The sequence below is a fragment of the Lactuca saligna genome, chromosome 3 (assembly GCF_052625555.1).
Source record: "Lactuca saligna cultivar CGN05327 chromosome 3, ASM5262555v1, whole genome shotgun sequence".
Taxonomy (NCBI): Eukaryota; Viridiplantae; Streptophyta; class Magnoliopsida; order Asterales; family Asteraceae; genus Lactuca; species Lactuca saligna.
In genome coordinates, this window is record NC_136419.1 from 21315323 (window position 1) to 21331476 (window position 16154).

General features: G+C 34.8%; 1 protein-coding gene and 1 pseudogene across 6 annotated transcripts; one reads left to right on the forward strand and one right to left on the reverse strand.

Annotated features, from left to right (window-relative positions):
• Positions 1–2434, forward strand: LOC145035249 (hypersensitive-induced reaction 1 protein pseudogene; annotated as a pseudogene).
• Positions 2435–4645: 2211 nt separating this feature from the next.
• Positions 4646–12356, reverse strand: LOC145034707 (isochorismate synthase, chloroplastic-like). Of its 6 annotated transcripts, none has more exons than XM_078983199.1 (16): positions 12106–12353; positions 11326–11482; positions 11019–11213; positions 9498–9766; positions 8453–8570; positions 7679–7795; positions 7030–7257; positions 6878–6946; positions 6654–6772; positions 6516–6573; positions 6304–6414; positions 5940–6024; positions 5744–5841; positions 5540–5632; positions 5291–5376; positions 4646–4962 (listed from the first exon to the last, which is right to left on the reverse strand). In XM_078983199.1, exons 2-15 carry the CDS (start codon positions 11434–11436, stop codon positions 5308–5310), a joined length of 1740 nt encoding a protein of 579 aa, XP_078839325.1. In that variant the 5' UTR covers positions 11437–11482; positions 12106–12353; the 3' UTR covers positions 4646–4962; positions 5291–5307. The 6 variants fall into 6 exon arrangements, with proteins under 6 accessions (XP_078839325.1, XP_078839321.1, XP_078839322.1 ...); XM_078983195.1 differs by having other exon boundaries at positions 4646–4941; positions 12106–12352; XM_078983196.1 differs by having other exon boundaries at positions 4646–4941; positions 11326–11500; positions 12106–12352.
• Positions 12357–16154: the final 3798 nt, after the last annotated feature.

The window sequence follows — 16154 nt, forward strand, 5'->3', positions numbered from 1 at the left end:
ATGAGAGAACATGTGGATGATACTTTTGAACAAAAGAATGAAATTGCCAAGACAGCTAAGCAAGAACTTGAAAAGGTTATTAAATTTATACAATTATCAGTTTTTCATATTTTAATATTGATAATTATGAACCATAATATATTTGTTGAATGTATAATGATGTATATCTTGATAATCGTATTGTATACATAACATTTCACCCTTACATTCCAAAAAAACAAATTTTAAAATATCAATTTCCCCAAGTGTGCATTGTTTTCTCATATATTTTTTTTACCATCATTCACCATGTAACACACAAAATTTCAAGCAAAATTTGAATTTTTAAAAGAAACATTTCAAACCATTTGAATTATTACACTTTGTATTCAAAATGTAAAATATCAGAGTTTTCCCAGAAACATAAACAAAATGTGAGGAGTTGTACGATCATGTCTTCGCCTTACCACGATCTCCTGATGTACCTGAAACAATAAACTGAAACTGTAAGCTAGAGGCTTAGTGAGTTCCCCCAAAATACCGATACACATACAATCCACATAACCATGTCAACAATATCATGACATAACAAACTAAACAACATGCAATGGGTCCACAACTTTAAAAGTGGATTCCCCTTGGGCCCACAGTGTGAGTTTGGATTGCTTTTCGGGCCCACAACTCACATCTGGCTTGCCATCAAGCCCACAGTACAAGTCTCCATCAGCTTGTATTTGGAATGCTCCCGGGTTTGTTGGTTACCGCACGGAGCATGCAACACTAACTTCATACTCAACATACTAACACTGCTAGGATAACATATCCAATGGGCCGGCCTTGGTGCCTTAGACCCCTTAGTAAAGTGAGTTAACTCACCTCGTAAGTAGATCGGAAAGTAAGATCAAACTCCTCCAAATGTAGCTCCAACTCCAATACCTATATTCACTAAAGACCTTTGCTATAATTATCCAATTTACCAAAACGCTCTTAGAAGTCAACTGGTCAACCCTTGGTCAAAGTCAAAGTCAACTGTCAAGGTCAACAGTCCATATTGACCTCAACTCGTCGAGTACCCTCACATACTCGCCGAGCTCCTTGTATAATTTACCAACTCGTCGCGTCACTCATCTGACACGCCGAGCCTAAGGAAATCTTCATCAGACTCGCTGGGTCAACACCTGAATTGTTGGGTTTATAACATTCTTCATCGGCCTCGTCGGGTTTATGACATTCTTCATCGGACTCGCCGAGTTTCTCATAGGACTCGTCGAGCCTAAGGCCATCTTCATAGGACTTGCCGATTCGACCTTGCAACTCGCCGAGTTCCCACGGGTCTTTATCCATATAGGTGCTTTTTAAGCCATGCAGAGACTCTATATTGCAAATCTAAGCTCCTAGGGCGTACTTGTCATGTAAAGTTGCAAACTTTACGTGTATGCAAGGCTCTAATGGTTCATAATGCCAAGTCCATCTTGAAATGAGGTTTAACAAAAAGATGGTTTTCATACATGCCCAAGCTAGAAACTTTATGAACCTAAATCCCAAGGAGGGTTCAGATCTGAAGTTGCAACTTCAGATCTAGCTCATACACCATAGTAACTCAATTTCAAAGCAAAACCCTAACTTCACCCATATGAGATTTAGAAGGAACTAATGCCAAGATCATGAATTGATACCACAAAATGAAGCTAACTGAGGCAGGCTTTGTAGATCCACACGGGTTTCTTGTTGCTAGCTACTTGACCTTCAAGCTTCCTTCACAAATTCCTCCTTTCAAAGCTCAAACACACTCAAATGAAGCTCACAGACGAAATAAGGTTTTATTGGACTCTCTGGAGGTTGTAAGGGAATAAAAGGAGGCTAATGAATCCTTAAATAGGGTGCAAAACCCTGGAAATTAGGGTTTCACCCTCCTGCTCCAACTCGTCGAGTCACTCTTCCGACTCGGCGAGTTGGTCACTTAACTCGTGGCCCAATCCCGCTGCTACTCGACGTGTCAGGGCATCCAACTTGTCGAGTAGATCTTGAAACTTGAAAATTAAGCCATAATAATAATAATACTTGAGAATCGGGGCGCTACATACCTAGACAATACTTTATCTGCACCTGCAAGATTTAGGATAGCAGCTACTGAAAAAGTAGAAACGGAGAAAATTCTTTAAATAAAGAGAACGGAGGGGGAGTCGGAATCCAAATATTTGTTGGGTTTGGGTATAGCCGTCAACGGCAAGTGATTTTGAAGGGTTTGAGAGACACTGTGTTGGGGTTTTTGGTGAATGTTCCTGGGACAACTGCAAAAGATGTTATAGACATGGTTTTAGTAACTCAGTATTTTGACACGATGAAGGACATTAGTACATATTCTAAATCATCGACTGTGTTTATCCCTCAGGGATCAAGTGCGGTTCGTGATGTTCCTAATCAGATACATGATGGACTTCTTCAGGTTCCCTAACACCTAATGAAAAAAAACCTTTATCTTGCAAGTATATATCTATATGGTTTTGTTTCTTGTATTCGTTTGCCTATAGTTTATATGTTTGTTTTGGTTGAGTCTTCATGAAAAACAAAATAATATTGGTCATGGGATTTGCTTGTTGGGATGTTGGGGAATAGGTTTCATCTTTTTATGAAAATATGAAATAAAAATGCAATATTTTTGTGTGAATTCATCTAAAAGTTTAATGAGTGGACCATGGTGTCATTAAATTGTTATAGGTGCCATTAATTTGTTCTAATACATCCCTTTGGTTGAACCCAAAAGAGGTAGATTGATAATTTATGCTATATTCATGCTCACATTAGTTGGTTACACGGTGGTGGTTAACTTTGCATAAACAGTCTTAGCAACAACAACATGGAGTTTCAACTCTAATGTAGATTGGGCTCTTTATGTGATTTAAGTTGTGTCAGCCACCTAGTGACCGTATGCCTGATATGCATCTTATACAAAGGTTACACTCGCAACAGCCGTAACGTGAGAGTAAAATTTTCATTGTAGGTTGGGCTCCTTTATGGGCACCAATACCTGATTTATGTGTAATGTTCTTATCATTAGGACAAACATCAACACATATCGATACAAATTACCATTTCATATTGTCCTTTTGAAGGTTTGCAACTTTGTTTCAATATTTACTAATGGACTACGTAGGCAGGCATCATTCATATGAATTTTCTCAAGCTTGATTTTTTTAGCTTTTTTAAATCCTTTTTATCATGAGGATTCTTTTCCTTCACCTTTTTTACCCTTACCACCAACCTTGTGGTTTTTCATTTTCTTCTAATCTTTAGCATTTTTCGTGTCTTTTTCTCGGCCCCCATTCTCACCACCCTCATTTTTCTCTTTTTTTTTTTTTTTTTTTTTATGTTTTTTTCTTTTCGGTTGTCTTGCGGTTGTCTTGCCATTTTTCCTTCTCTCCCATTCTTTGATTCTATACAACAATTTTTTTATGTATATTTTTCTTTTTCTTCTATTTTCGTTTTCTAAACATGCTAAAATCCAAAAACAAGAAAACTAATACTATGAAAAATGAATTATTTGCATGGGAATCTTTGTGATTTTATTGAGCATGTTCAACCTTTTAAAGTCAAATGTCTTGATTAATTTTGATGTTGATAGAAAGTCAACCATAAAGTTGTGGCCTTGGAAATGTCTATGCCTCACAAATGTTGCATTACCATTAAAAGATCATGGCTTACAATAATGACGTGAGCCATTATATTCAAGATGTGGAAAATATTGTATGGTTGTTATGTGCCATGTTAATAAGTTTGAGGTTGATTTGTAACATTTTAAACTTAGGGTCTTAAACAAAATCATAAAATGGCTTCTTTCTGTCACCACGTGATATGATTAAAGTTGAACAAATATATTATAGATAAATAATAAGACCTCTACGATAAATGTTCATGAGATTTTGTATCGGTTTTTCATCAATTGCCGATAAATGGAACATGTCATCTTTTTGTAGACCTTCATTTTAATTCTATAAATATGTAAAATAATTTAAAGACTTTTCAGTGGTCCCACCAAAACAACCATCACAACTAGCTGGAACAAATGCAACTTTCCCTCCAAAATCATAACCGAACTTAACTACCATTGGGTGTATACAATTGTTAGTTTTGTTGCAAAACATACTTTTTCACATATTACATTTTTCTACAATTTGTCTCAAGAACACAACAACAACAAAACAATAAGGTATTTTTGTGTTTTTGAATCTAAAACATGCCTGAAATCTAAATTGTTATTTTCTTGGATTATCCCAAATCTGGTTTTGTGATACCCCATGTAATAGGATAAAAATCAAAGATTTTGGAAAATATTTTCCACATGATCATCGAAATTATCCAAGTTCTAACTTATATACTTTCCCTATTTTCTAACATCAATTATTTATTTATTTCTAATTTCATTATATAAGTAAGTTTAATGGCAAAATAAGTTAGGTCTTTCCATTGATTCGCTTTGTTTATATCTCAAAGAGGGTCCCCACCTATTAAAGGTAGGGACAGACCTATGCAGAATTAAATTAAATAACAAATAAAATATTGTTAGGCGCCACTTGAAGGGTTTGAAAGCCAACATAAGTTTCTGCCTAGAAGTAAGAGTTAACATTTAATTGTTAAAAGAATTAAGTATATATTAAAGGGAGGGTGGTTATAGAAAATGCAGTGTTAGCTTTAATCTATTAAAGAAATATTGCTTAATAATATACAAGTGGTGATGTATTAACTGAAGCAGGATTTTTCACACCCAAATAATGATGAATATAAACAAAAAGAAACCAGAAAACAAGGCTATCTACCTGAAATCGATTGGATGAGAATTGAGAAGATGGGGTGGGTGTATCTTCATCAAAATAATCTTCCTAGGCATTTGCAATTGCCTCCTTAACCAAATGAATTATGAATGAATGAATGAAGACAGGCATGGTCAATCCCATTAAGTGGAATCTGGATAGGATAGAGCATTGTCTGAATAATAAACGATAAAAAAAGATTTACAAGAAAACGAAATAAATAAATAAATAAATAAATGACAAATTTTGTAAAGGGGTGGTGCCATAGGACTCAATGGGAAAGAAAGCTTCAATTCCCTAACCTACTTTATTAAGTCGTTTTACATGAAGTAAAACAGGAACACACATATAGGTTACTGGATTAGTCTCAAAAAGAATTTTGTATTTTGGGAAAAGAAAAGAGATTGCGTTTGTATGTATGTTTATCCAGGCCAAACTTTGGTTTGCTAAAACCTCAAACACAATACAAAGCAACGCGAGTTGAGTTGTAAAGGAAAACAAACCTTTACAGTAAGTAGTTTTACATTTCAGATAACATAGCCTTCTTTGTATTGATAGAGGCCACCTCCAGCTTCATCAGCTTCGTGAACTAATTAATAAAGGACATACATCATTTAAATTTAAAAAAAAAAAAAAAAAAAAAATCGTCTTCAGTTCTCTTCGTCGGTTGTGGGACAAAAATTGTAATGGTAGGAATGGGAAAAAAGAAAATTAGAAATATGCAGAAATAAGAGGAAAAGGAAAAGTGAAACCTGAGATGTCTTGAGTTCAAGTTCATCCCACTCCTGTGATGAATTACTTCCTTCCACTATCCCAGTCCCAGCATATATTAATGCCCCAACCCCCTACTCATGTTCATATATACATATAAATTTATCATAAAAAAAACTGCATAACAATAACAATAACAACAAATAAAATAAAAGGGAGAACATAAGTTATAAGTAGTGACCGACCTTTTGAACCAAGGCGGACCTTATACCAACAGCAAACTCACTCTCTCTTCCTCCAAACCAACCAACTGGGCCAGCATACATTCCTCGGTCAAACATTTCTGCACCACCACTATTTCTCATCAACACACACACACACACACACACATAAATATATGTGTATCTATAACAAGAAGAAGATGAAGGAATATACATGTACCAGTTTCTGCTATGAGAAGACGTGCCTCCTCAGTAGGGAATCCACATACAGCTGGAGTTGGATGAAGTGAAGACAAAATATCAAACTGCACTCACACAGTCAAAACTCATTCTCCTAACTATCCATGTAATGTATTTAACCAACAAGGCTTAACCTATTACAGCACCCTACTTCCATTTTTTTTTTCTTATTTTGAAATTTGACTCAATTATATCATACTTCAAAAAAAAAAAAAAAATACAATGCTATACTTGGGTAGGTAGATTTTCAAAGTACATTGCTAGTTGTTGCATTATTATTATACTACATTGCATAACACCATAACATATTGTTTTGGTATGAAATAGTGGAGTATATAGCATACCTCATCATCTTGACTTCTTAATCTGCCTCTTAATCGAGCATAAAGATGTTGTACTCTAGGTAGCTTCCGTATGGTTTTCTCCGGTTCAACCAATATTGTCGTACATACTGACTACACATGCATTATCATTTGCATTTGTATTTGATAAATATGAGTGAGTGCACAGATAGTAATTACCTACCCTACCTACTAATTTTTGTTTCTACATTTACCTCTAATTTTCTTCTTATGCACTCCCGCACTATAGAAAACTCCTTGTCATCCTTAGAGCTGCAAAAGGGAAAAAAACATAATACAATGCATGATTTTTAAAACTTGGATAAACAATAAGACATAATATTATTAAATACCTGGAAAGTAAATCTAATGCTATCTGCAGATCAAGGGCCTTTGAGTCACCTCTAGCTCGGGTTCCAGCCATGGCTTCGCTGTAAATGTCGAATTTATTCCGATGAAATAATTGTTCTGGCTATTCATCAAGGTTCAAGTAAGTCATTAACAGAACACACAACAAAATCTATTATTTTTTTTATTTTAAAGTAACGATCTATATATGCTATATAGTTGCACTCACAGTGTTCCCGATAAACGATGGTGCATCAGGAGGCTGAAGACAAAACTGGTAAGCATTTTCTCCTTCAACCTACAATTTAATTACCAAGCCAAGTAATATAAGAAGGAATCATACATATGATATGGATATAATAATGCCAAATGAAGAAGTACCTGTAAAGTTGCCAACCATGTCAGAGGATCAATATCAGGGGAGGTTCTGATTATACTGCTACGTGCAAGCACCACCTTGATAAGGGGTGAGTTGGAGTTGTTTTTGTTTATCATCTGCAATGCTCTGTTAACCCCATAATCCCATACTTTCTTACTTGGAACATTATTGCTGCTTAAAATGGATGTATTAGGAACCTCTTTTCGTAACTTTACAATATTACAGGATACCTGCATCACATCAAAACACATACATACATACATACATGTTTTGAATTTTCATCAGAACATGCAAGAAATAGCAATCTACTTTTATTTATTTGTCTATTACAATTTACAACATTCTACTTTGAAAAATGAAAAATCTACCCCGTTATAGCACTGTTCTTTTAAATATATTTTTTATTATCTAAGACATGTACTTTTGAAAATATCTACCAAATTATGCCAGCCAAAAGTGATTTGAATTTGCTATAAATGGGTATATTTTTCAAAGTAAAATGTTATAACAGGAAGAAATGAAAGGAAGATGTTATAATAAATAAATCAACTTAACTATGTTGCTATTTCTTGCATTTAACCATAGGCTAAAACCATTCAGTCCAATTTCCAATTCACCCCCCTCAAATGTAAAAGTTGGCAGAAGATGTACCTGTCTCATGGTGGCCTGAAGTGCATGTATTGCCTTCCCAAATGTCCATGAAAGGGATTCATCCCAGGCAATAGTAGTCACTAGCATTGAACTTCCTTCAAATTCATTAAACTCAACCTGTACTTGCATATCTAACCACAATCAGTCTCACCTATACATGCTACACCAGGGTCTGTTTTGTTTGGTTGGATGGAGAGGAATGACAAAGAAATGGAATGGAATAAGAAAGGTAATGAAATGAGTCATCACATTCTATGTCCATTAGAATGGAACACATTTTCATAAAAGTTTCATATTATATGCAAATATAATGTGTAAATTTAACACTAGCTTATGCATAACGTAGTTATAATAATAACTGTATGAATTTGATTTATTTACAAAATAAAATTTCAAAAATTGAACATCATAACAAAAAATATACTTTTAGTCACTTTTAAATATAAAATATTGGTTTGATTAAAATTTAAAACTGTGAACTTTTTTATAAAGATTTGTGTCATTGAATATTACATAAATAAAAACTGGTTATAATTATATTGCAATTTTTCATTAAAAGTATGAACAAAAAACCACCAGTAACTAAGGAATGATAATTAACAAAATGAAAGGAATCACATTGGTCCATTTCATTCCATGAGAGAAAACAAACAACTTTTTCTCCATTCCAATGGAATGACCCATTCCCGTTCTTTTTCCTGATTCCATCATACCAAATACTACCTACAGGTGGGGGAGAACATACTTACAACTGAACAAGTTGCAGTTTTTTACCTGTGGAATCATGAAAAAGAATGACCCAAAAGCTTCCCATTCAGACGATATATTAGCCAAGGCATCAAAACGGATAGCCCCATAAGCACGGATCATTGAACACTTCTTAGAGAGGAACCTTCAGGTTTAAGTAATTCAGCATTAGATACATAATAAAGCAAATGGAAAATCTAAAAGCATCATCTTTTTAGTTATAGAACATAAGGTTCTAATTGTGCATAACAAACCAAAAGCTTGAATAACTCATTGCATTTCTTCAAAGTTAAAACCAACCAAATATGATAATGGATGTAACAACCCATCCCATTCCGTTGCTTTGCTTATTCTATTCCTTTGTAATCTCAAAAAAGAATGCACAAACCAAAATCGTTACTATTGCTTTATCTGGTTAAATGCAAGAAATAACAAACATATGTTCATTTATTTGTGTATCATAGCACCCTTCCTTCCTACTTGCAATTTTTCTAATTGAGCATTGCTTTTACAAATTGTTTTTCCAATTAAGGCATTGTACTTTGAAAAATCTATATATTATAGGCTATAATAGAATTTTACTTTCAATTCATATCTTATTAGAACATTATACATTGAAATATCTACCTAATTATGACAGTGAAAGTTGCTTTGTATTTTGATAATATTACTATAACTTTCAAAGCAGAATGTTGTAATAGGAGAAAATGAAACTATGAAAGTAGGATGCTATCTTAAACAAATCAATGGAATACATTGCTAATTCTTACATTTAACCCTATTTGCTTTAACAACTTTCAACCGATCTCTATTTGTCCTAACATCCTCTTTTTGGCACTAGGCATCCCACATCAAATCATCCAAAGGTGTATGAATTATATAAGTAATACGAACTTGTTTGCATCGTTAAACATGCTTGTAAGGATGTTAGCAAGAGCATCAACATACAACATACATTCTTCTTATTCGTAGACAAATACACGTCGTTCTAAGTAATATGTTAGGGTTTCTCAAATTTCGATTAGGTAACAATAATCATAGACAGACAGAAAATGCATGCGGTATTACCTACCTCTTGATAGATCGCCAATCATGGAGTGAGAAAGGACTGAAATGGCGAAAGAAGACAGCAGAACCGAAACCAGCAACGCTGAGGGGAGAGGAATCGTGATCGCTGGTGTCGTCGTAATCAAATAAAGAATGAGAAGGAGAAGGATAGCCATAGCCATTGATTCTTCTTTGCTTTCTACTTCTACCCGAGAAGAAACATAGAGGGAGATGCTGGAATTGTTGCTGAGCGCGTAACCAGTCGATTGCTTCGATTTGCTGTTCGATTGGAACCTTCCATCCAAAATAATCAAATAAATTTCAACTATCAAAATTCATAATATAACATGTGATTCGTCGGACATGTTGGCGTTTGGGTTATTTATTGAAACAGGGTTTATAAAGTTGTTTGAGCAGTTTTTATAAATATTTGATAAAAATAGCTTAAAGTTTTTGAAATATGCAAAATAATATAAAATTAGCATCCGTTTAAAAATAAGGATCACTGTGATAATTAAAATCAAAGGAAATTCTGAAAATTGATTAAGTAGTTAATCATATTTTGTTTATACAGGACGTTATATACAATATTTTGTATATACTTTTTAGTATCGTGAGTCAGTGACTCTCACGAGTCGAGTCACAATTCAAAATTTAGGGTTTCGAGTCGCAAGGTGATAACCGTGGATTAAAAAATCCAGTAGTCTTTTCTTAAATACTATATGAAGTAATTTTTAGATATAGATTTTTTTTCTTTTTTTTTTGTTTAAATTGAAAACTAAAAGCTCTTAATCACAAACAAATTTTTTTTGTTTAAATCAAACTTTTTGTTAAATGTTAAATGCTAGAAAAAAAAAAAACTATGATTTATACGCGTCAATTAAAATAATGGCAAAATAGTGAAATTGTTTCGGTGTATAATAATCATTTTTTTAAATAAGTTAAAAAGAAATAATTTGTTAAAAACTTTTTATTTAAATCAATAAACATGTTTAATTTTATTTTATTTAAATTCTATGCTTATTAACAATATTAAATCGTATTGCAATAAACAAATAAATAACTCACATATGGAATCTCAAACATGACAAACTTTCTTTTCCACTAATGTTTATATAATAATTTCATTAAGAATGTTATAGAAGTTTGTGTATATAAATAAAATGATGTTTTTACAAATTATGTAATAACTTTAATAATTTCAGGACTAACATGTGGAACTTGTGTTGTTAAAATGTTTAATTGATAGAACGAAAAATATCCGACTGAAAAGATATTAAATTATCCGTGGCAGTTACAGAAATAACTAAAAAAAAATCAATTATTACTGTATGAATTATTGCATAAGTTACTAAAACTGGTTTTTGTTGTTGCATATATGTATGAGTGAGGAGGTAATCGGTTTCCGTATTTCTGATTACAATGTTTGCACATTTTTGTTATATGAAAAACACATTTTTGCCACATGGCACATTTCCATTGGCCAACGATAAGCCTATACCGAGAAATAACAATACCTAGATAGCTTAGCCACATAATTAATTACCTCCAGCCGTAATATTCCGGACCTGAACACCGGCGGGTGGGACCCCAACTCAGTAATCACAGAACTGAGTCGTTCCATTGCCATGGCAGGTGTTGATACAGACGGAAAAGTCCGAGTTTCAGTCATCCCGACAGGACCTCTTGGGTCTCGAGCTTGGCAACCGTTCATTGATAGCGAACAAAAATGATTATATCTCTGATAAAAAAAATAAAAATAAAAATACACTTGTGTAATTCGACCCGGATATTTGCCACGGGCATTAGAAAATAAAAATTAGGTAGAAAGAAAATTACGTAGAAATGCTTACTTGGGTGTGGGTGTAGACCGTGTGTCTGGTTGCACCTAATATGATGTTGCATTTGGTAGAAGAGTCTGCAAGTTCCATAAAATGAGCCATACAATGGCCTGTCGCTGCCATCTCACTTTCCCTTTCCTGGGGTGGGATGGTGTTCCCAGAATTGAATCTATTATGGAATTGAAATCTGTCAAGAATTGGAATCCAATTCCTTATTCTGTTTGTTTGTTTGGTTGGTTGGCAGGAAATCTAATTGGAATCATGTAAAATGAATATATTGCGAACATGGAACTTGTTAGTACATATTCATGGACAATCTGGTTCAGAACAGTCAAGAGATCATAACAGTGGCAAGTGGCATGGTAGAAACTATCTATAGGGTATAACAAAAGAGCTTTCATGAAAACAGGGGAATGACGAATAAATCATATTCATGTAGTGATTTTAAATGAAAAAATAAAAGACCATTTAGAATCTGATTTTGGAAACAATACAAAACCTACAGAAACTCAAATAAAAAACAGATTACTTTGCAAAGAGGGGAAGGAATCGACTCACAGGAAAACGATTTTCAGCAAGCATTTATAAAGTGGTACATTTTCCTACTCAAACACATGAAATCGAGTCTGAAAATCGATTTTCAGCAGCAATCGATTATGTTCCACGTAGCAAGCAATCGATTTTCAGGAACCAGTCGATTCTCACAGGAAATCGATTCATGAAAAACGCAGGTTAATTGATAATGTTCTACATACCAGCGATTGAGAGAGGGAGAAAGAGAGAGATACTCACCTATCGGCGCAAGAGATGAAGAAGACGCAGTCGTGAGATATTGAGAAGACGATGTGGTCGGCTGCAAAGATAAAACGACGATAAGGTGTGCTCGCTCGCCGGAGGTTCGGGCTCAGCGTTTCAAGTTCGTTATCCTAACCGTATCCTCTGCTCCACCTTCTATCTTATCTACTGCCTTGCTCCTCGGCTCCATACTGCTCCAGATAGATTTTGTGAAAAATAAAGGGCGTAATCTTCTATTTTCATTGATCAGAAGGAAAATCCATCCAAACTTTAAAGAATTAACTTTTATTCATTTGGTGCAAAAAAAATAAAAATAAATAAATAAATAGATAATCATTTAGGAATTCATCTCAAAAAGTTAGCCAATACCAATTTCGTAACATTCCGAGATATTGATATATTTATTTTAAAATATGGCCAATTGAAAATGTACTTGTAATTGTACTTGACATATTTTTGATTGAAAAGATACGTTAGTGGACTCATTGTACTTGTATATATATTGCGTATTAGTCTTAGCCCATATCTATTATATATGTCGGCCCAACGTCTCCCTCATGCATTTATATGTCTCTTGTAAGGCAAACGAAGAGATAGGAAATTAAACCAATTAGCATCGTTTTAGGTTAAAACCCTACCTTCGACCACACAATCTGTAGTCGTCGCTCTCCACCTACTGCAGTATTCTCTAATAGTCGTCGGATGTGCTTTCATTATGCTCCATATTTTCTCTTTTATTCTTTCTCTTCCTAAATAATAAAGCAACCACTGATGTTATACCAGAGCTCCTTCCTCGCCTTCTTTTATTGCCTCGTCTGCTTCTGCCTCCTCCTCGGATGGCCCTGCCTCTGAGTCTTTTGTCTCTTCGGTTGGCCTATTCTTCTAATATGAGCCTCTTTTCCGTATCATGCTTTTCTGATGTTGTTGTTGCCTCCCTCCGATGGCAACTTCTCCTCCATGAAGCCTCTGATTAGTGGTCGACTATTTTCTTTCAACACTGCAGTCGCCGATCACGCCGACATTGTCTCCGTCCGCCACAACTCAGCTCCTGTTTCTTTCTCGATGTCTTTCTACGGACTCCTCTATCGTCGGTTCCATAATCGTTGTCGCCACCATCAGTCTTCTCTTCTTCTACAACGAAACCACCTTTGGGCACCACTTCTTCTCTCTTAATCTCCAACGAGCAATCACTGTTAGCCTTCATCGTCAAAGCTTTGCCATCGCCGCTGCCACTGTCTCCATCTATGTTTTTATGTTTTCTTCTTTTGTTTATGCTTCCAGTTTAATCCTCTCCTCTCGATCAAACTGCGGGGGGGGGGGGGGGGGGGGGGGTAATGATTACGGTTTAGGCCCAAGCCCCTTTGGGATTAAGTAATAATGACTTAATGGTGTTGGTCAAATTCAAACCTATTACACTTACACACATTAAACTTGTGTTGATTAACTTTGAGTTATGATCTTTCTACTTTATAACTAATATCCATGGACATGAGTTCCTTGCTTGCTGGTGCTAAATATCGAGGAGATTTCGAGGAATGGCTTAAAGTTGTCTTGAAGGAGGAGTTCACAGCTTCAAATTGACAAATTAATTTATTCATTTGAGATTCTCACTGTAGTTGGTGTAGGCAGGTCATTTTACCCTATATTTAGTAACAAAAATAGCAATCTTTGTCCCACATGAAAAGGTGGCACAAAGAGTCTATCTTGATTTTTTGTATGTGTTCAAAAGATTTGAATGTCTGGTCTAGATAACCCTATGGTATATATGATGGGTTTTGGTCATAAGACATCCTATGTGCTCATACAAACCCTAATGCTTGGATCTAGGTTTCTCTATTGTACATGCTTTGAATCCAAGACTATAAACCCTAATTCTAGCATACATATAATCATATTAACATGAGAATAAGTTTATAGTGTTACCTTGATTGTTATGTAGCAATAACAATCACAATTCCTCCTTGAATTGACTTTGGAAGGCTTAGAGTCACAAGTGTCACTCCTCTAATGGTTCACAAACACCATAAGCAAGAGGATGAAGAGGAGAGAGGATGGATGCTGCCAAAAACGTGTAGAAACCCTTACAAGAAGCTTAGCCACGTTTTTGAGCCTTAAGGGGTCTTTATATAGTTGGGCTATTAGGGTTATCTAACAAGGAAACCCTAATTTGGATGCTTAAGCCCTAAGCAACCCATAGACTCCTTTTAATCAAGCCCTTGGACGATTTCCTTATGGGCTTCCCCATAGAATTCGTCCAACCCTTGATACAAGGCAATCCATGGCCCAAATTATAATTATCTTATCATTACAATTCCAGTCCCTTATGTTTAATTAATCTCTTTTAGTCACAAAACTAATTACCAATTAATTATTGACTAATATTAATTAAACAATATGATTTCTCCTTTAATATATTATTCCCATAATATATTAATAAATCATATTTAATCCTTACTCTCCATAATTCATCCTATCAAGTTGCTTTGGTGAAGGCAACCCAAAAGGACCATGCACCATCGGGTCAAGTACATACCAAAATAGTTATGGACTTAGACACTAATCCAACAGTCTCCCACTTGGATAAGTCTAACAACTATTCTGCGTATGACTTCAGATCCCGATCTGCAATCGTAGCTTTCCAAAGCCGCTGTCAACTCTGATCATATCAGATACGCGTGTCCTTAGATAAGGGATCATATATTCCTCCATTCTAGATATCGTATGAGATATGATTTCAAATCATTCTCTTTGTACTATATCTCGATTTCCGATTTATGACGACAGACTAATTGAACAAATCAAATTAGCCCTAGCCCGGCCGAGCATTTACGTTTGTCATCACTAAACCATCGAGGGGCCCAAAGATATCGCTTTTATCCTACTTTGGATAAAAGGAACGGATAAAATTTGATACAATGCTCGCTTGCACTCACTAACCAAATCACACACAACAATATGTTTTATAACACCAAGTTACTAGTGCGTTTACATATTATCAATGTGCAACCGATTCGCAAGATACAACTCACACATCTCGGTTTCAAGAATATAAGATGTTATCGTCTCACCAATCACTCGTAATACAATTCATGGAGTGATCCAAGTGAGCGTGGGTTTAATCCAATGCTCAAATCATATTCATAAGCACTCATGAACGTTGCAGCAAACATTTGCTTATGTCTAATACTCTTCTAGACAATCCACACACCAATTCACGACAGTCTTCATTCATATCTACTTCCAACATATGAACGACTGTGGCCCGTTTGAATAATTCGATTATTCTTAATAAACTCAATTATTCTGGAAGTCAAAACATGCAAGGTGAAACACAAGAATAATACTAATCCCATATGGCCTCAAACCTTTGAGTATAAACAAAACACGTTTTATTTATCACCATATCGATTACTCATTATTTGTCGTTTCGGGTAATCAACTTCGCATTTGAATTCCAACACTTGTCCCATGCTCCTAGCATGCACACAATGTTTACCTATGGTTCTTACTTTTGTGAAATAGACAAATTGAACACATTTCCAATCATTCTCATTTTACAACTCCAAATCCATTTTCTTAAGTGTAAGAATATCAAATTCTTGTTACTTATAGAATATATTAGATTCTAACACTTTATGCAACGATCCTTTCGTAATGTCACTGCACCAAAGTCACAAAGACTATTGCCAATGATATTACAAAGTCCTCTATCGGAGATTGTTACAAGACAATTCCTTAGATATGATGTCTCTCTCTCAAAGTACATTCCTTTGAACATCCTTTTGCATAAAAGTTTCTAATCTAGACATAGATTTTCAATATTTACTTCCCAACATGGACACACTTCCATATTTTCCATATGACAACTCATTCTTAATAGAATCTTATCTATTCGTAATGATGTCGATATTGTCCATCCAATATGGAAACACTTCCATAATTTCCAATACTATACTTCCAACTACTCACAAGCGACCAATCCTCGTCGAACTTTGGATTGTCCTTTGATAGTTGTTTAATTATTTTAGTCAAAACCAATTCTAGTC

What these genes read in the sequence shown, in the direction of transcription:
- LOC145034707 (XM_078983199.1), bottom strand. Translation starts at nt 11,436, where the DNA reads ATGGCAGCGACAGGCCATTGTATGGCTCATTTTATGGAACTTGCAGAC. An exon ending in GCATTAGATTTACTTTCCAG is followed by an intron (nt 6,574 to 6,653) that starts GTATTTAATAAT and finishes TCCCTTTTGCAG; the next exon opens with CTCTAAGGATGACAAGGAGT. An exon ending in GCATAAGAAGAAAATTAGAG is followed by an intron (nt 6,415 to 6,515) that starts GTAAATGTAGAA and finishes ATGCATGTGTAG; the next exon opens with TCAGTATGTACGACAATATT.